General features: G+C 35.4%; 1 protein-coding gene across 1 annotated transcript in view; it reads left to right on the forward strand.

The window, feature by feature from the left end:
• Positions 1-16066, forward strand: part of Rcd6 (Reduction in Cnn dots 6) — a 207914-nt gene extending 191848 nt beyond the window's left edge. The window contains exon 8 of the mRNA XM_081728395.1: positions 11310-16066. Coding sequence (XP_081584521.1) covers positions 11310-11907 — 598 coding nt within the window. The 3' untranslated portion in view covers positions 11908-16066. The remainder of the gene's footprint in view (positions 1-11309) is intronic.
• The last annotated feature ends 5486 nt before the right edge of the window (positions 16067-21552 follow it).

The raw sequence follows: 21552 nt of genomic DNA on the forward strand, positions 1-21552 counted from the left end.
GACAAATGTATACTGAATATAAAATCCGTGCTAAGTGTCAAAATGGAAAAGTTCGGTATAATGTCAAAATATGGCCTATGTGCCTAACACTACTTGAAAAACTGGCTATCTATTATCCACAGTGGAAGTAGTTCAAATAATCTCCAAAAGAATGCGCGTGCCTATATGTCCCATCAGTTCTGAAGTAATGTCTCGGCTGTTTACTCAATGTTTTCGTTTTGACACTTAGCACGGATTTAGTATTCAGTCTACAAATGGTCTAAGGTAATTGATAGGAAAAATTAGGGCTTGAAAGAGGATAGGTCATTTTTAAAACCTTTTGATATGTATAACAACAATTTGATCCTTCGAACTTGATTTACAAGTCATAATCTAATGTCGTTAGTGAAAAGATATCTTTGGTGCAGTTTGACTTTCTGAGCATTTTGAAATTTTCGAAACTTTTTGTTTAAAATATTTTTGATCTGTTCAATTTGTTTCAGGTTCGCAAATTTCGCACTCTTTGAAATTTTTGATTTTTTAAATTAAGTTTTTTAGTTAAAAATCTTACATTCATATAAAAGTTTTGAAAAAAAATTGCCACTTTTAACTTTAAATTTTGAATTTTTAAAAAGTTTTTGAAAACTTTTATTTAAAATCTTTTGAATACAGTTTTTAAATTTTGTTTCAGCATCTTTGTTTAAGATTTATCAAGTTTTAAACTTTGCACACATTGAAAGATTTTAAAATTTTTTTTATTAAATGTTTTAGTTTGAAAATTGTTTGCACTTATTGAAGAGCTTTGGAAAATACTGTATTTATTTACAAATTTTAGTTTCAATATTTTGTTTAAAATTTTTCATTACATGAAATTATATAGTCCACTCAAAAATTTTACAAGTAGAAGAAAATAATTGTTTCCGAAGTCAGGGTCTGCATGAACTTGGTCCCCTATCAGTTTTTTGCGTACATCCCCGAAACTAAATAAAACAATGTGGTTTCTTGCACATACGAGCACAGACGATACACTAACCAATGGCACTAATCCAATCTTTGTGCTTCACGTGTAGAAGTAACATAAACATTTTATTTAAAAAGAAGTAACAATAATTTGTATCCCGTTTCCAATTCTTCTTTCAGTTTTTTGCTTATATCTCAGGATGTTTTGGAACACAAACGATGGGGTTTCTTGCACAAACGAGCACAAATGATGCAATAAGGAACGAAACTATTTTTATCGTTTGTGCTTGAAGTTGGAGGGCCAGCGTGAACCTAAACCCTATACCGTTTTTTGTTTATGTCTCCGGAACTAGTAACGCATAAACGATAGACTTTCGTGCACGAACGAATACAAGCAATGCACTAACTAATAGAACTAATCCTATGATTTCTGCTTCACGTAGGGAAGCAATCTAAGCATTTTATTGAAAACTCTGCTTTCATTTTTTTTTTTTTTTACTTCAGGAACTATTGAAACTCAAACGATGCATAACGAAGGACACTATTTTTGTTATTTGTGCTTGAAGTTGGGGCCAGCGTGAACTTGGTGTCCTACCGGTTTTCTGCTTATATCTCCGGAACTAATAAAGCACAAACGATGGGGCTTCGTGCACAAATGAGCACAAACGATGCAGTAACGAATGGCACTAATACCATCGTTTGTGCTGCAAGTCGGGAGCTAAGTTCAAGCATTAGGTTTGCTTACGAGCCTTCGGAGCGAGAGGCCTATGTTCTCAGTGGAAGTTCATGTTGTAATATCACATTAAGCTGTAGATCACGTCTCATATAACCTTTTTATACTCGAAAAGATGTTAAATTCAAACAAACCATTTATTTCACTTTTCCGAGATATTTTCCTTGTTTCTCTACTTGGTAGAATCCTTTCTTGATATGTCTGTTTACCTTCGAAGTTCATATTTACCTTCTTGTAGATCTTTTTCCCATCTTCGGAACAGCTTTCAGAACTTTTTCACTATTATACCTTAACTCAGAGTTTCTTAGCTGCTTTCTGTTTGCAATACTTTACTACTTGTTTTACAGCCTCATGCATACAAAATTTAAATATGCTACTACCGCGCATTATTACATATTTATATTTTCCGACTATAAAAACTTTCTGTTTTGATGTTCAGACGCTCTAACATCATCTTGTTTTCTTCTGTTTTGATGTTCAGACTCTCTAACATCAACTTGTTTTCTAGTTTATTCTTCTTTTTAGTACATTTGCAATTGATATCCTCTTCGGCAAGCACACAATGTCATGATCTCAGATGATATTGGTGTTGGGGAATCTGTGCGTTCTTTAAACTGTTCCGAAATCTGTCCTGAGTTGTAATATATTTTCTTGATATCTCTGTTCACGCACTAGCGACTTTTATGTATATATTTTTGTTCTTTTCTGCTGATCGAATCAAGTGCTTCCTATTATAAGTAAATTCTGTCTTCAAAAATTCATTAAGTTCCTCTCCTTTCTCATTTCTTTCGCCCAAACCATATGAGCCAACTACACTATCTTCCAAGCCTTTCTTCACGCCAGCATTAAAATTTCCTATGATGGACATATTCCATGTTCCTATTCCAACTTTTTTGCTACAACTATCCTTCCCATATTGTTAGTGTCATGGGCAATATTCTTTTATAGGATATCACCCGCCGGCAGGTAGAGAGATATTTACCGCTGGAATATTTTGTCCTGTGATAGACCGTTGCACAAACACAGTTTCCCCTGTTTCCTTTTCGCAAACTAAAATAATGTTTCCTGCAAGTTCCAGCCGTTAAAAGTGACTCTGTTCACCCTTGCAATTGGTTTCAAGTTCTCGTACTGATCAATATGATTTTCACCAACCTGACTGCTGAAAAAATTGTTGCTTCTTGCAGAATACTCGTCTGACTAACCAGGCACGTAGCCAAGGGGTGGGTCCGGGGGGTCCGGACCCCCCCCCTTCAAGACCAAAAATTAAAGAAAAATTAATGAAAGATGAAACAAAAAGAAACGAGAAATAGGAAGAATCAGCGTTAAAAATAAAAAGCGAAAAATAAAACTAATTCTTCATAATCGCTTTTTTGTAGATCAAACATGTTATTTCAGAAAAGGTTTTCAACTGCTCCTTTAACTTGTCATTTGGAACAGACAGTAGTTGACAGAATATGAGAAACAAAAAGTTATATGGAAAGCAAGTTCTGTTAACATTTGATTCAACAGAGAAAGGAACGCAGATATTAGTCTATATAATATTTTACATTATTGGATACGTACTTTTAATTTAAATAGTTGAGGTCATAATGAAAGGAAAATTGTTAAATATGAATGAACAGAAGAAGAAATGTAGATATTGTAAAATCTTTTAAAATCTTTTTAATATTCTTTTATTCGAGATTTCCTCATACTTTGCTACTAAAATACTTACTAACATGTCCTCATTTTCTTGTCCTAACAAACCAATATGTGTTGGTAGTAGAATAGTTTAGATTGATCAAGCCCCTGGTGTGATAACCACAATATTTCATGTTACACGCCCTCCCCCCCCCTCCCACTGCGAAATCCAGACTAAACGAACCAATGTATGTTACCAATAAAATAGTTTAGAATAATCGAACTCTGGTGTGACAACCACAGTATTTCATGTCTCGGACCCCCCCTATTACGAAATCCTGGCTACGTGCCTGGACTAACCTATTTAGGCCAATTTGTTATAAGCGATCCTTCTTGTAGTAATCTCCTCCTTTGTCGTAACTCTAATTTACACTGTATCACGCAATCTTTCCTACCCAACATACAAAAATATATACGTAAAGGTGACGTCTATCGGGGCATTTGGCAGGAGAATGCATAAATTGACCTGGTAGCATTCAATCGCACAATCTTTGAACTGAGGGATGAGGAAGTCCATCTTTCTGTTAAGCTTTCTGGTATGAATTTGTCTTCTTCCCTTTTCCTCCCTTTGGTGTGTAGGGTATTAAAGATTTGGCAAATAATCATGCGTTGTATGGTGCCAGATATTTTTGTTGTAAAAAGACGGGCGTTTGTTTAATGTACGTACGTAGTGATGGATGCATTTAATGAAAACCCGAGTTTATGTAATTAACGATGTCATCATTTGGTAGTTGTTGGTTGTCGTAGTCACAGCGATTGAATAAAGAACTATAATACTTTTTTTCTATTTTAACGTCCCATGTTATGAACCGAGACTACGGGAGACGGTGATGATGAGATGGATGAAATGGGGGAATGATGAAAGTGGGGGAAACGGAAGAACTACGAGAAAACCAACGCACATGGTGTCTGTCCACCACAAAGTTCATTTGGTGAGAGCTCGAATTGGAGCAGGAACCTCACACCAAAGGAACGCTTTCTGATCCACCGCGGCGCTAAAGAGCTACAGTAAGAATATTATACAAGGTACTACAAATGATACCAGTAATTTCGATTTCTTTCGTTTCTTGTACTGAAAGTATAAAGCGTGGAGCATTGAAACATATAATATGAAGAAAAATCACCAAGTTTTAGCTATAATTGTTGTAAATGCTTGATATGCTCTTTTTTTAATTACATATCAACACGGTAGTTCCAACTCCATCCGCACACGTCGGAGTATATCCTGGTCAATTTTACCCCCACCCGCTGTGATCTGATTCTTCAGATCATGAAGATCATATAGCAAAGGTGGTTTCCACAGCACTTCCCACATTATTCACTATAGTATACCAAGCTTCCTGCCTTCCTTTGCAATCGATTTGATGGAGCTTCTCTTACATGCTCACAACGCTTAGGCGCGCCTAGCGGTCAAACCGTTTTATTAGGCCTCTAACAATGTCTAAAACGAAAGTTAATAAGTTTTTCTTTTCATACTATAAGTTTAGGTAATCTACGGCTTTACTTCTAGCACAAAATGCGAACAAGATCATTGAGATCATTTGATCATGAACTCCAAGAGCCCCATTGCGTACGTCCCTGTTAACTCTGTAATAGGGTAGCTGTCTTCATTATATGTGCTTAACATTCCATTTTTACTTTCTAGAATATATTTTGTTGATTTCGATTCGAAAAATAGATATTTTTAATTCTTTTATTGTATTTCTATTTTTATTATTTGATTAGAATTCAAGAGATTACAGAATGGTTTATACTAGAAAAAGGAACTCAACACAAGCATGTAGACAAATTTAACAATGCAAGACAATTTAACAATATATATGTAGAAACATAGACTATGAGAACAATAATATTGGAAACATTTTACAAAATATTTCATGATTTACAATTTTACTAACATCAAGAACGCTTAAACTCTTGTCTGTCTCTTTACTTTCTTATTCGCCTGTTCTACGTGCCTCTTGTTTCGCTTTGCTGGCCTCAGAAAGCTTCCTAGAAAGCTTCCTAACATACATGACTCCTCGAATTGCTACCCGTTCAGTATGATCAGAGATATTTTCCAAGAAACCACAGCTCGCATACACACCTATGTTCCCATACTGTTTGGCTCTGCTTTCAATGGCGCCAACAGGTCATGTTATGTCACTGTCTTGACGTATGATACAGCATTCTGCCGTAATTTTTCATATAAACTTATGGACTGTGAGCTGTCTCTCCATACTCCTTGCTCGGTTGTTACATAAATTGTTGCACCAATGATTTGTTTTTACTCCAAACCTCCGTGCTCTGCAATCACAGATGAAAGACCTCTTCTAGCTCTTTACAGGTGGGTAACGTTTCCATAATAGCCGACACGTTCCCACGTTGAATGGCTATGCTAATGCGTTGAATCAGGAACGATTTTGCTCGAGTATCTCCTGATTTAATTGATAGACGGTGGCCGATTTCATTTATGAATTTGAGGCCGCCTTCTTCCCAAGAACCGCTAGACTCAATTGCTATGGGTAGATTACTATATTTATTCCTTTTTTCTTTTGCTCTTCGAGCAGCTAAGAGTCCAGCTTGTACTGAGGAATATTGAAGGTTGGAGGGGTCATAAGTATCTGAACATGTGAAATCCCAAATCAATGCCTTTCTTTTCTTCCATGGTACTAATGTCATACCATCAGGTCTTTTTCCATCTGAACGGCTACATCCATTCGGTTCCCTCACTGCTGGGAGCACTGCAGATATTAAAGCTCTTATTATTATATCATTCACACTTGAGTGACGTGGATGTCTGCCGGCGCTGCTTTTGCACTACAAACCGTGTAATCCGTTTTTTTTTTTTTTTAAATCTACGAAGGTGTTGCAATTGGGGCAGTGGCGTGGTTCACATTTTTAAATTTATATTATATGATGCAGACCAAAATCCTTATTGCATATAATATAATGCGCTATAGCACATGTCAATAATAGTGGTGCATTACATGGGTTAATTGCTTCCCATACGTCCTTGATTCTTGTGTGGTCATAAGCAAGCGTCCCACAGTGATTTGGGATGCTGGTTGTCGTTCGAGATTGCATAACTGGTAACATCTCCGTGTGAGTAATCTTTACGCTCACACAGTAGTATTATTTTCACACAGTGGCGGAACCAAGGGAGGGCCTGGGGGGCCAGGCACCCTTGCTCAAATTCTTGGCCACCCTAGTGGTTCCTTCACAGAGAGTGATACTGCTATAGGCCGACAAACGGTGAGTTGATAGTAACCACAAGTGAAACTACTACTGAAACATCTCTCGACAACAGAGTTACCAACTGCAGAATACTGTATGTTACAATGATCTGCGTTCCGAGTAAAAAGCTCCAGACTCGTTTTTGTTTGTAGTACAGCAAGATCTAATTCATCGAAATATGTGTGGTCCATACACTGACCCCACCATCTGAAAGTTCTTTTTAACCTCTGTCCCTTATCTGGTTAACTTCTTTGTTTTCGACAATGAAAGGAGGGGGGGGGGGGAAAGCAAAATCAGTCGGCATTCTAAAGTTGATGGCTTCGATGTTGAAAGCCATACTAAAATAAGAGATGCTTACTTACAAATAGCATGCACTGCAGTAAAACATTACACTTGTGTTGGACGAAAGAAGTCTTCGTACAATAAGTAATTAATTTACATTGATTATGGCGACGTAGAACAAATGAATAGCATCCATTAAATAATTTGGTATTATTGTTATCAAATAATATCGAGCCGTTTTGTTTAATATACGGTAAAAGAATAGAACAGAAGCTTTTATTATTTCTATCATTCTCTCTGTTGTTTGTATTCCAATCGTTCGAGAAAATTAAGATACTGAATACTACTAACACTTATTTGCTACTGATATTAGTCCTTCTTGACTACCTTCTGGTCTTGTCTCTAGTACGTCTATTTTCCTAACGCTCTTAGCTGTTGACAACTCAGTAGAAACCTTCTGTTGTGATGTTAACAAGCGATACTAGCGATCTCCAAGGAAAACGGAGTCAGCGCTTGGTGGATCTATATTACTAACTAAAACCTGGAGAAATGAGGCTAACAAAAATCAGTGATTTTAAATAAATCGTTCACGAATATTTTCTTTTAAATGAGTTTAACTGTAGTTTAATCCCAAAATTGCTACAACTTTAGAAATTCCGAAGTTTATCGCAAAACTAGTGCTACAATCTACAATCAGGTAAGATACCGAGCAGTGTGACCACCCAGCAAAAATATTTCGTACTAGTCTATGCAGAAAAAAGTACTAGATCTGGGGAGAAAAGTACTAGATCTGGGGGAAAAGTACTAAAATTATATCTGCTCCTGTTTCACCCTATTTGTGACATTTTACGATATTAGTATCTTCTTGAAAGGTTTCCGGCAGCTCCCCTCTCCTCCCCACCCACATTTTTGAAAGAATCACCAACTTTATTATTATTATTATTATTATTATTATTATTATTATTATTATTATTATTATTATTATTATTATTATTATTATTATTTCAGTCAAAACTCGATACAAACCGTGCAAAACACTTACACCTTCTCAATTTTGACTTTACACCCCCAAACTAAGAATCGTGGCGGAATCCCTGCTTAATTGTCGTATTAGAACTCACTGTAAAACCATTAAAGTAACACAGGTATGACAAATATACAGAATGTCTGGAGAAAACAAGAAATCATAAAATAGGCTTACTGAGAAAATCGAGCTTTAATTCCTTAATAGCTTACTGTTTAAACAAATCACCAATTATGTAACATTGTTGTCATTTACTAGTTCCTGTAGTCATTTACTAGTTTTAACCCTTCGTCCTTTGACACTTTTGTATTTCATCTTTTCCCCAATAGAATGAACTATAAGTTGCCAAAATTCCTTCTCGGTGGAGGAGACGAACGGACAGCACCTATGTCCCAATTTCACTCTTGTAAATACTACTGTTGAATAAAAAAAAAGAAGAAGAAGAAATGGTTACCAGGAACAGATAAATTTTTGTACATTGTCACATTTTCATGAGATTTCTTTTTCCCTCCCAAATGTATATTTATAAGAAAAGAGAAGGTGAAAAGTACTAGATTTGTTGGTGAACGTACTTGAACATTAAAATATTATAAAAAGTACTAGATCTAGTACGAAAGTACTAGCGGTGGTCAAACTGATACCGAGGTGATACAAATTGGTCGCGGCAGTAATGCTATTTCGTGAAAAAGTGGTAGTTACTGCCGTGACCAGGTTGTACCATCCCGTTATCTGATGTTTAGTAATCAGAGATATATCAGGAGTTTGTGGGACCGTTCCACAGATATTCCATTCAGTAAGTTCAGTCACTAAATACCAGTTTCTATCACAGATTTATATTTGTTCTTCGTCAACGTATGTATTTCTAAGAAAATTAAACATTAAGCATTTCTGAGAAAATTACATGGTAGGAATTATGCAGAACAGTAAATCACTGGTGACATGAATTTTCAACATGATATACTAATTAATACCCCCCCCTTCAAATCTAATCTCAAAACTAACAATATTAATTTAGCATCGACTACAGTATAGTAGCGTTGTTATTTCAACTACATTTGAATTTTAAGGGTTTGAAACATCCGAGACTCAGAGGATAGAAATGAGGGAAATGAGTCAATAGGGCCATAAACATTTCCCTAGTGGCACCGAGGAAGAATCTTGGTAATCTCTTCAGTCGAATATTTATCCACGAGAGATCGATCACATTATTTTCCGAATCTTAAGCTGATGTTCTAACGCTGAGCTTTGGCTATTCGGTGTGGGTGTGAAGTGTTTGTGTATTTGAACTTACGCCAAATTCTAAAAACTAGTGAAGGTAAACAAACGAAAGAAAGAAAAAGACCACGTATACTTGTTTTGCTGTAAGGAATCCCAATTGAAGTGTCTGTACTAACACTATTTAATATTAGGAAAAGAAAAAACACACCCTCTTTATGCTTCAAAGAGAAAATTAAGCATTAAGCATTTCTGAGAAAATTACATGGTAGGAATTATGCAGAACAGCGTTCACTTCATCATTTTAATAAAGTAAAGGCACATTCATTACTCAGTTATAGAGCTCAAGGGTAAAAGTAACCAAAAATAATTGAACTACGGCCAGATCAAAACAAGTTGTTGCAACTAGGGCAGTTGCCCCGGGCGCCAGCAAACTAATTTGTGTGTTTATTGGTGTAGATGTAGAAGGGGATGCTAATCGCAAAATTTGCCCTGGGGACCAAATGTCTAGGTTGGTCACTGATTAGGCTACTGTATTTTTAGAGCCTGAAATCGGGACATTTTTCTGAAATATTAAGAATACATGATAATTATGGCAGTTTACTTTAAAGTGTACCTTAAACTTCAAGAGCAAAGCTTAAAATTTAAAGTGGGCTGGGACGGCAAATCAGTGTCCTGTTAGAATTCACTTCCCGTTTCTGTGCGACATTTGTCTCTTAAGAACATTTGTCCTTGTCCATAACTTTTTACTTTATTATTGCTATTATTAATAAAGTTTATTTACCAAACAACTATTTATATTATTATGCGGTACTAAACCAAATCTGGAACTTGTGATATTTATTTACTTCAATCCTTCCATCCGGCAAATTTGTGTGATCTGTACGAGAGGGAATGTTTTCGATCTGGTAAAATTTGAGATGACCTCTACCATGCTATAACTTTGAGCTTCGTCTTATCACAAGTAAATGCAAACATGTCAGAAGGTTTGATTCTTGTAAGATTCACTAGTTCAAACGCTGTCGAAGATGAGGTCTGGAGAATATGACTCTCAACGAACAACATTCGAACTTTATCAAGAATGTTTGGAGATATGCAAAAAAATGATCTTGAAATTCCAGAGCCAGAAACAGATAGATTATAGCGGTTCCTCGTGGAAAGGAACTAGACATTCGCCATCGAAATATCACAAATTCATTTTGGATGAATCTCTTCCTTCTTGCAGGCAGGAAACGAATTTTCTAAAGATAATATACCAAGAGATATTTTTCTGCCTACTATTGATAAGGCGGTCACTGAGACGGAAAAACGCTTTGGATTATGTAGCAAAATCATTAGATCAATAACCGCTCTTCATCCAAAAAGTGAAAACTTTCTAAATTACAACATTGTGGAGCCTATGGCCCAGAATTATGGAAGTGATCTGGAAATATTCAAATGTGAACTCAAAATCATCTTAAATACAATTAAGTTCTATGAAGACGAGAGAAAACCAAAATTGATTTCTTGATAAATTTCGTTGATCTTTTCGTCTACAAAAACACATCCCTAGAAACCTACAAGCTAAATATCATATCTGTGACTATTCAATATGTGTCCCTTATTAAATAACTACTTACTTACATTAGAAATCAACTGTATTAATGTATCCTAGTTATTTGAGGTAGTAAATTCTTACATTTTCACTGTAAAAGAGTGAAATCATGAACAACAAAGATGAAAACATTCACCTTGAAAACACACACACACACACACACACACACACACACACACATATATATATATATATATATATATATATATATATATATATATATATATATATATATATATATATATATGAATAAAATTTTTCATTAATTGGAGATGGCCCCCTCAAAATTTTCTTGGCCCTTCATTGGCCCCCCTAAAAAATTCTATCTACGCTACTGTTTTCACACGTTCGTCCTGCGTGACAGCATCATTCGCTACAACAAAATAGTGAAAATAATTAATATTTACTATTTTCCTGTGGTGCGGGACTTTCAAACAACCTAATTTATGTTTATTACACTTTGTTACTTTTATTTTCACTGGAAACAATAAAGTAAGATTAGTTTTAATGTCTCGAATTATCTGTGTGCATAAGCCACAACCACGATTCTACTTACTTGAAAATGTTACATGTTTTCTCTGTTGAGTGTTACTTATCCAAACTTATTTCTTTCAACGATTTTATAGGTCTGCTTCTTCAGCATCTCAGTTACAAATGGCTCAGCGAGGATCGTTACCTTTTGGAGGATCTCTTCCTGCGAATGGCCTGATAGGTGACCAGACTCTTACTCCTCTCAATACTCTACGCTTTGCTTTCTTCGACAAAGGCAGTGAATTCAATGCTTCTTCATTTAACGGAATCTTCTCTAATCACACACAAAACGAAATGGGCCTTGCAGGCGTCGGCCTCAGTTCCAATGGGTTCGCTACAAAGGACAGCTTAGCCATTACACGAACACGGTCTTTAGTCGGTTTAAATCATATTAACAATGGAAATAGTGACTTTTGGAATTATCCTTTGCCGTCAAGACCAGCGTCAATAGGTTATATGGACTATATTCATCCAGATTATGCAACACAGAGCCTGGACAGGCGTAAATATATGAGATGCCTTGGCCCACGGAGGGCCACGTCCATGGACGAACTTACACTTAACCGTATGAACTGTGACCGATATTCATTCCAAAAAATAAGCCTTCAGCAGCCTTTTCCATCGAATGGCAGTAAAACTTCTTTAGGTGCAGAATCGGACGATTTGCAAAAATATCGTGATGTTGCGTTGTGATATCTAGTTAATTATTTTCCGATCAATTGTGAAATAACATCACAGAAGACTGAAGTGTTCGTAGAAGATTGTTTTGTTTTGTTTTCTATTATGTGTGTCATAATTCTGAGTATGTTAAAAAATGATTGTATATTGTTAAACAGAGAATCCATATTCAGGGCAAATATAATTATAGTCAATTATATTCTAGTACTTAATAGTCATTTTACTTTATATATATGTATTATATACTAGGCCATGAACACAAATAACAATTGTAATGAATTTGTGATTGAAAATATTTTTAAAAGTTTCGTATATAAACTTAACAGATTAGATTGGACGTAATGAACTTTCTTAGTTTGTCTCTATTTATTTTTCCACAAGAAGCAATTAATGATAAATGTACGAGGATTTTGCAAAAATGATTTTAAAGAAACGAGATGCTATATTTCAACTTGTACATCATTATCATAATCAAAATAATGAAGTTCTTATAGATTTGTAGATCTTTTCTTCTTTAAAGAAATAGCGAGGATACCGATCCTTTTTTTTCGCCATGTGTATGTTAATTTTTAAAAAGTTAATAATTGGATATGCGATATTAATAATAGATATGATATGATACTTTGAATATTTACATTTTTAAATAATTTATAACTGTTTCAAAAGTACACGTATGAAATAAACAGCAAACAGTGTAGTTAAGTCCGTCAATTATGTCAGGACGTGCAGTACTTTGATACACGAAGGCTTGAAAGCAAAGAAGAAAGTTCTATATAATAGTAGAGAGACTTCAAACTAAGATAACTGTCCATATTTTAGCACAAGACTACTCAATAGGAACTGACTATTCAAAAAAGGTTTTAAAAAATGTATTGTCTATCATACTTATTGTCTCCTCTTTTGGTACAAGAGTGGTTAATTTTCGTTACTTTTTTTTTTCTAAAAGTGATGTCTAATCTATTATTTGTAAATCAATATATTTTTCCATATACCAGTTGTTGGTACAATGTCCAACTACTATTGAACGGAACACAACACAATCCCAGTGTTGAAATTGTAACATTTAATGTGCGTGGTATGTTAATGTGCAAAAATTCTGATCGCAGTAATATAATTATTATACAATAAAGCGTTTTAATATTTGGCGAATAGTATAGCTAACTTTCTAAAATTTGAAAAGTAACAGGTATCAAATTATAATTTGTCAAATTTAGAAATGCAGTCAAATTCTCGAGTTCCAATACATGTAAAGAAAGTAGGATGAAAACACAAAACACACGACGACGAAAATAATTCTGATTGTTATTTGTTAGTGGTGTGAAACAAAAATATTGATAAGATCTTAAGTTAATCCACAGTAGTATTAACTTTTGGTTCTTTCCGCCTTTATAATTAAAATTTGTACATTCCATATGCATAAAAGCATGTAAATATGTAATGTATTTATGTTAAAGTGATTGTAGGTATGATTGTGTTTACAGATTTGAATTTTTTAAAATATTAACATTGTATTATATGTACGATAGAAAAGAGATGGTACTATATTGTACCTTAAATTTTCCAAAGCTTCGTTTGCATCCCGTTTCTTTGGGACCTGGTATTTAAGTGAGTAAGGTTGAAAATGCGTTCAAGCATGTGAGTGGCACTACTTTTATAACTATGATATTTTACTGCCATCACGGAATTAGCTTTAAGGACGATTAAAAAAAACTGAAAAGTAAATGTGATAACTTATCTAAAAACTAGTATGAATTTCCCAATTGCGGAAAGAAGTCTTACTTGGTTGATATTACGTAGATCTTTATTAAAATTGTTTTGCCAAAATTTCACTTTTAAGTCCAAACCTCAATTTCATGACCCATAATTAGGGAACACCATTAGGGTACGCTTGTATATCAGTAAAAGGCCCCCAATCAAAGGACCCCATTCCGTGACGGTTTGAGTCAACACAGCGCAAAATCTACGCTTTAATTTGCGATAATAGATAGCAGTCATTATTGATTTTTGCACGTTTTGCGTTGCTTTGTGAAGGCTGGAAATGGAATAAGGGCCACTGTCTACTACAATGATAAGAAAGAATTGAATATTTCCTGGCGACGTGATTTTAGTAAGTCTTCTCGGGTTATCAGCCAGGTCTCGATAATATCTTTAGCTGACTGATAGTCCAAGAAGACATTAAAAACACCATGATAAGTTTAATTCATATTAGATGAGTTCGCTTGAATTCGTATGATTTTACCACCCTTGATCTTTCAGAAAATCGATAATAATAATAATTTTAAAAACAATATAAAATACATACAATACATACCGTTTAGTGCAATATAAGGTTTATGGTATATTTTTAAATGCTTTGAGAACATATACGTAAATTTAAAAAATGCCTTGCATATAAAATGCATAATCTGGATGTTAGAATTATTATTTTATTTAAACAGCAATTGGCTTCTTTTATCACATTAAGGACACCTCGAATGTTAGGTCAGATTTGCATTTGATCCTAGCCTCCCTAAGGTTGATTACTTGCAACGCTTTTAGTAGTGACTCTTGCAATCGATTTAATTGATAAAAACCATACAGCAAATTTGACATAAATGTTTTTTGAATACACATTACATGGATTAGATAAGAGAAAAATCTGGTTATAACGGTTTAAGAACTTTATATTTAGTTAAAATATTTACGAATTTTATTTTCACAAGAATGCTGAAGTAATCGGCTTGTGTTCTATAATGTGAATATTATACTTCGTAAAGTAGGAAGTAAAGTTTTTACAAACAAAAATTCTGATATATCACAATAAGTTTTCTGCTTTTCGAAAACGTAGTGCATGTTTTGATTTCCAAATAATAAATATTTGTAAGTATTACTTGATGATTTCACAAAAAAAAAAAAAAAAGTTTAAAATCCTTCTTTAGTTTCTTTCATGCACAAAAGTTATCAATAAAAAAGTATCAAAGCAACTTATCTCATTCTTTCCCAGCTTTAGTCGAGCTATTGCCATTAACATGTGTATGTATTAACATTTATCAACTTACTGCATGCCAGTGATAAATTTTAAAGCATTTATTGCTCTAAATTTCCACTTGTGTTTGTTAGCCTTACTCGATTAGTTTCAATGATACATTAACTCATAATTCTGTATCTTTTGTCGAAATTCGAATGATTGCCTCTAGGAAGTGGAATTTGTGCTCAATTTTGAAGAAAGAAAATAAAAATACCAAAATAGTTTACCCCAAATTTGAATAAAATGTTTCAATAAATTCAAGACCTGTTAATACAAGAAGAATAACTACTTTGGTGTTTTAACAATGTATGCGTATATACGGTATAAACTATTTACACGTACAAAAAGTAAAAATGATACTTTTTTTGTATATATGTTTTCTAGGTTCTAATTGTAGTTCTGCTAAGTCAGTGTTATAATTAATACATAATTTTCCCAGCTACTGAACACTGGACATATTTTGAAGGTAACATCGACACTTATGAAGAATACATTGGTCTGTCACGTACTTTGCTGGTAAAGGTAACATCCTACTATAGGGTAGATTATACCCCTGATAGAAAAGTGAGACAGAACCATGTGTACTTATCTCCCCGTTTCCTTGCTCTCGGTTTGCATTCTCAGCTACCAGCCACGTTAGTCTCATATAATATAAATATTTTATTTATGTTTCATTTTCGTTGTTCAAAAATGAAAACTATTATTTTAGACCTTTTCTTTAAATATGTCTATCAGCACACATCAAAGTACAATGAAAATATGTGTTTGTCAATAAATTATTTAAAAGGAATATTTTCAATTACCAGAAATGTCCACTTTTAGACGCTGACAAATTATCACATTTACTTTTCATGATTCATACTAAAAAGTACTTTATGAGGCCAGTATTAGTAATATTTCTGTTACAACTTTCCATTATGGTGGAGGTAAATACTTAATATATATATAAATATTTTAAAAGAAAAACTTCACACAAAAGCTGTTGATAAGTACTAAGTTTATTTTTCTTGTTGTTCAAATATAAATATATATATATAAATTTGTAAATAGTGCAGTGTGTTCTGTTATATTGTATTGAAATGTATGTAAAAGTTGTGATAACAATAGTTTCTAATGACCAAGAAATTAAAATGTATATTTTTGTATAGAAATAAAATATAAAACATATACTGATGGCTTATTTCGTCTATGACTTAAAACTAAACTTTAGGAAATAAGTAAAAGAACCAAGAAATAACTATAGTAAAAGTTCTCAAACTAACGGAGGTCCCTCTTGGCTATCTGCTTAGCACACAACTCTTACGTTAAGCTAGACCCATGTCTCATATAGATTTGCTGCTGAAAAGAGACGCTAAACTCACATCCAATTCGATCCTGGAAAGCTTTCTATATTTTGTGGAAACTGTAAGATATATATACTTAATGGCTTAATTTTCCTGTGAACTGACCTGTTCTTCTCAGAAGCAAAGAAGATTGACTAGTTTCATTTTATCAAGTGGGACGAAGAGCTTTGAATATTATGAGGAAGTAACCTTTTAGAGCAGCCTTTCCCAACCTGGGGTCCGCAAGACGATCTCAGAGGAACGGCAGCAAATCTGAGAAAGGCACACACAGTGGTGAGAAATACACCACTGTAAGTTAAATGATCGAATTAGTAATAAGTCAATTTACGTGAGAAGTGATATTCAACTTACAAAAAGTTGCCTCTAGTCCAACGACATTTTTTTTTTTAATTCTGGCAGAGCCAAAAAGCGTGTAAAGACTTATGTAGTATGCCTTTGTAAAATATCTTCAAACGAAAATCTTCTTCTGCACAATAGGTCTTAGAGAAGGAAAAAGGGAATGAAAAATTCCTGCTCGGTATTATTTCATTTTTTCAAAAATCCTTAACTAAGCTATTTTCTGTGGTCCAAACGTTTTATTTATGTACTGGATTTATTTATTTATATATTTGCAATATCTTAATCAAGGTGTCCGGCCCCAGGTTTGAAACCGAGGACCACCCGATTTCGGAGTAGGCATCATACCACTAACACGATTATACCACTGCAAAGAAAAACAAAAACACTCACACACACACACACACACACACACACACACACACACACACACACACACACACACCGTTATATGTATGGCGAAGAAATATAAATACCGACCGTATATGTTGCAAGGGGTCCTTCACATGTATTGTAGACTTTAAAGGGGGCCGTAGTGTGGAAAAGGTTGGGAAAGGCTGCTCTAGAGGCTTGGAAGAAATAAGTGAATGAAAAATTACTTTAATTATGAGATAAGTAGTCTATGGGTAAGTCGTGGTACCTAATCCTGGCGAAAGCTCTCTTACAAACTATTTTTATGATAGAAAAGTAAAGTAGATTGAGTATTTAATTGACATAGGCCTATAATTTCGTGGTTTGCCTAAATTTATGTATCTGTACAGTCATGTCCAAAATGATTGTCACAAATCTATAACTGTCTTCTTGCAAGAATATAATTTGATAATGATTTTGCAGGGTACTTTTTACACTGATACTATGTGTATAATCGGGAAATATATTTGTGGTAAATTTCATGGGAAAAGAATTATAAATACGAAAATTAGAATGAGCAGGGGTGTAGCCAAGGGGGGGCCCATCGGGGCCGGGCCCCCCCAAATGGTTTCCTGGCCCCCCCAAATGACCAACTTTTAAAACATAATAGTAAAATTATCTCGCTTCATTCATTTAAAAATAACAAAGTTTATTGACAATTAATAATTTATGGTAAAATAGTATGGAGAAATATTGTTTTTCCATACCGATCGAAAAATAGTATAGTATCTCTTCCTTATACCGATCGAAAAATGGGATACTTTTTGTGACAGCAGATTGCACAATTTACTGCGATTTATATTTGACAGTTTGAAGACAAACGTTTTAACAAGGTACTACAAATACAGCCATAAAACAAAGTACTAAACTGATTTGTAAGTACAGTGTATTTTTATATGCTTTAACAAGTATTTTAAAAGACATAGAGGATGGAAAATTTGGTGAGAAACAATGCTTTTTATTCCATTTGGGTTTCATTCGCTCTCTCTTTTATTTCTACTCACGAGGAAACGGTCTTAAATGTGGCTGGGGTCGGGATATGTGTTACGGGAGACCGAAGTAGGAGACATGTATTTTGGCGTTTGGGCCCATACGCAGAAATGTCCGAAATACGGGCTCTCAAAGTGGCCCTACATTCCATAACTAGGAAGCGAATGACGTTACTGGTACAGAATGTTGGCTTGGGTTGGAATATGTTATAATATATCCAAAAGTATGGGACTTGTGTTTGTTGTTAGGTCCCACAAAAAGGAATGTCGAATATACAGAGTCCGATATTGCTAGATTTTCAATAAGGCCATGAAGTTAGAAATACAAGCGAAAAACGCAAACATTCTTTCGCTCCGTTGACACCCTCGTGGTCAGCAGATCCCCCTCGACGCTCGTGCCAGCTGAACATCTGTTCAGAATTGCATGGGTACCACATACGCCGACTTCATGGCCTTATTGAAAATCTAACAATATCGGACCCTGTACATTCGACATTTCTTTTTGTGGGACCTAACAACAAACACAAGTCTCATACTTTTGGATATATTATAACATTCCAACCCAAGCCAACATTCTGTACCAGTAACGTCATTCCCTTCCTAGTTATGGCATGTAGGGCCACTTTGGGGCCCCGTATTTCGGAAATTTCTGCGTATGGGCCCAAACGTCAAATAACGTGTATCCTACCTTGGTCTCCCGTAACACACATCCAGACCCCAGCCAAATCGGTTGTGTACAAGTAACGTCACTCGCTTCCTAGTTATAGCATATAGGCCCACTTTAGGGCCCCGTATTTAAGAAATTTCTGCGTATGGGCCCAAACGCCAAAATACGTGCCTCCTACCTTGGTCTCCTGTAATACATATCCGGACCCCAGCCAAATCGGTTGTGTACAAGTAACGTCATTCGCTTCCTAGTTATAGCATGTAGGGCCACTTTGGGGTCCCGAATTTCGGAAATTTCTGCGTATGGGCCCAAACGCCAAAATACGTGTCTCCTACTTTGGTCTCCCGTAACACATATCCGGACCCCAGCCAAATCGGTTGTTTACACTTAAGACCGTTTCCTCGTCAGTGTAATAAAACAATTATGTTTTTTTTTTTTTTAGTCACGAATAATAAATAAGTATATTTGTCAGGAAACCGTAAAGAAATTAAGTGAAGTTTCAAAGAAAATCAATCTTGTATAGATAGGTTCTGTATACAATGTCTTAAATTTAAATATAAAGGTAACCAAGAAACGTGTTGTTGCTTTTTCACACACCGCCTTCGAACATCGATATGCCACCTAACCTGGAAGATGAAAAATAGTCCCCATCAGCATCGACGACCTTCTGAAAACGTTCAGGAAGGCCATGGAATCCATCGCGGTAGAACTTGGTGGGCCGTGAAACGAAGAAAGTATCAGGTGCATTTTGGACTTTTACTAGGGATTTGAAATGGCGTCCTCTAATGTGATTGTCCAAAGAATGGAACAGATGATAATCGGACGGCGCAATACGCTGGGAATATAGTGGTTGCAATATTGTTTCCCATCCAAGGCGAAAAATGGTGTCCTGAGTCATCCTAGCCACGAGGGACTTAGCGTTGTCCCGTAAACGAGGACACATTTGCAATTCAGAAGTGATGCCTCCAGAGTTTTCAGTTTTTGTTGAGCACAGCTCAACTGCTGACATTACACAGTTGCATTGATACTCTGACCAGCTGGTAGCAGTTTCCGATGCACGATGTACCAAACACACAGAAGGACCTTCTTCTGGTACAGTGCTGGTTTCGGTTGTTTTGAAATCGGTTCATGGGACACTAACCAATGATGACGACGCCGTGGAGCTTCGTATAGGACACACTTTTTATCACATGTTAACGCTCTGTCCAGAAATGGCTCCGAAACAGTAAATAAACACAGGCGACTGCCGCGTTGCCTTCTGACTCGGAGTCAAAATATGAGAGACCCATCGACCCAACTTGTAGTGCTTCACAAGTTGATGGATGTGCTGCCGAATGGTTTCTCCACACACTGAATTGTAGTCCCAGTTCCTCTTTGTACATGTGTTGGTCTTCTGGCACGTGGTGTTTTCGGGTGTTTTGTCATCGTCCTTAAACTTGTTCAACCATCGCTGCAATGTCTGCGTCATCACGACACTCTCACCAAAGGCCTGGCATATCTTCTGTCCCGTTACAGCGGCGTTTGACCTCCATTTGAACTCGTTCAGCATACATGCTCCTATGACGCTCTGTGGAAGTCCCATGTTCCCTCTGTCTTTATGCAAGTTCATGGTGTGTCTGAATTGCCACAACCAGGTAGTATGTTGGATATACCTACAACAACAACTGACTTTCGCCTTATCTCCACTCGCATTCAGCTCACGATGTGAGGTCCAATTGAACACAGACCTCCACGAAAAGGGACAGAACTTTCTTGGTTACCTTTATAGTTATGCACAAAAGTATAGCGTTTGGTCCCGGGCAGTAGTTCTGGATTAAGCATAATAAAAACTATCTTGAATATAATTTATGGATAATAATAATAATAATAATAATAATAATAATAATAATAATAATAATAATAATAATAATAATAATAATAATAAGAAGAAGAAGAAGAAGAAGAAGAAGAAGCTAAAATAGTGTTTTTAGTTTTGCAGACTAGCAGCAATACATTTTTTAGCTTTGCACATTGTAGCTGGCCCCCCTCAAAAACGACGCCCCCCCCCTACACAAACCTGCTGGCTACACCCCTGAGAATGAGTAAAACAAAATGATGTTAAATGGACAAGAAAGTTTTATTGTACGTATTTACTGCTCTTTTGACATGAAATTTGCCACATATGTGTGTCTGCTGATTATACACATACTAACATTGTAAGAAATACCGGGCGAATTCGTTATCAAATTATATTCCTACAACAACATATTTATAGACATGCGACAATAATTTTGGACATAAGTGTATAACAGTTCATTCGAAATACCATTCTGTTGTTTAGGCACCATCTTTTAAACATCTCGGCCATTCAGCTATTGCGGGATGCACAATATCGATTGGTGACCAACACCTCAACAACTCATTATTAGTGCCGAGTGGTGGCCTCTTTACACTTTTGGAACAGTCTGTCTGGTTTCAGAAGACATATGAACATAGATCTTATAATTTTGTTTATTAAACGGCAAAGAGTTTGTCACCCGAAAGAGAATGTATTGATGGTCATTTGTGGCATACTACTAGAGTTAAGCGTTCAACTCTGATTTCTCATCTCCTTCAGTACAGAAGTCAGACACTGTCCTGTTGACCGCAAAATGCTTTATACGTATGTCGTCTCGAATTAGACAAGACTCTTGTGGTACCTGTACACATTCTTATTTTCAGATGCATCAGGAAATTAAAAAAATCACTCAGCGGAGCTTTTCCACACTTATGCAGCACAACTATGACGATACTATCTTTCTTGTCTCACTCCATCTTTCTGTAGATACATTGTCGTGGGTATTTCCTGAAAAGCACATATTATACCTCTTACACAACACAACAGAATGCTTCCTCTTTCTTTCGTTCTTTTTTACGTTTCAATTCCGT

Source organism: Thermobia domestica, chromosome 10 (genome assembly GCF_964235325.1).
Source record: "Thermobia domestica chromosome 10, izTheDome1.hap1.1, whole genome shotgun sequence".
Taxonomy (NCBI): Eukaryota; Metazoa; Arthropoda; class Insecta; order Zygentoma; family Lepismatidae; genus Thermobia; species Thermobia domestica.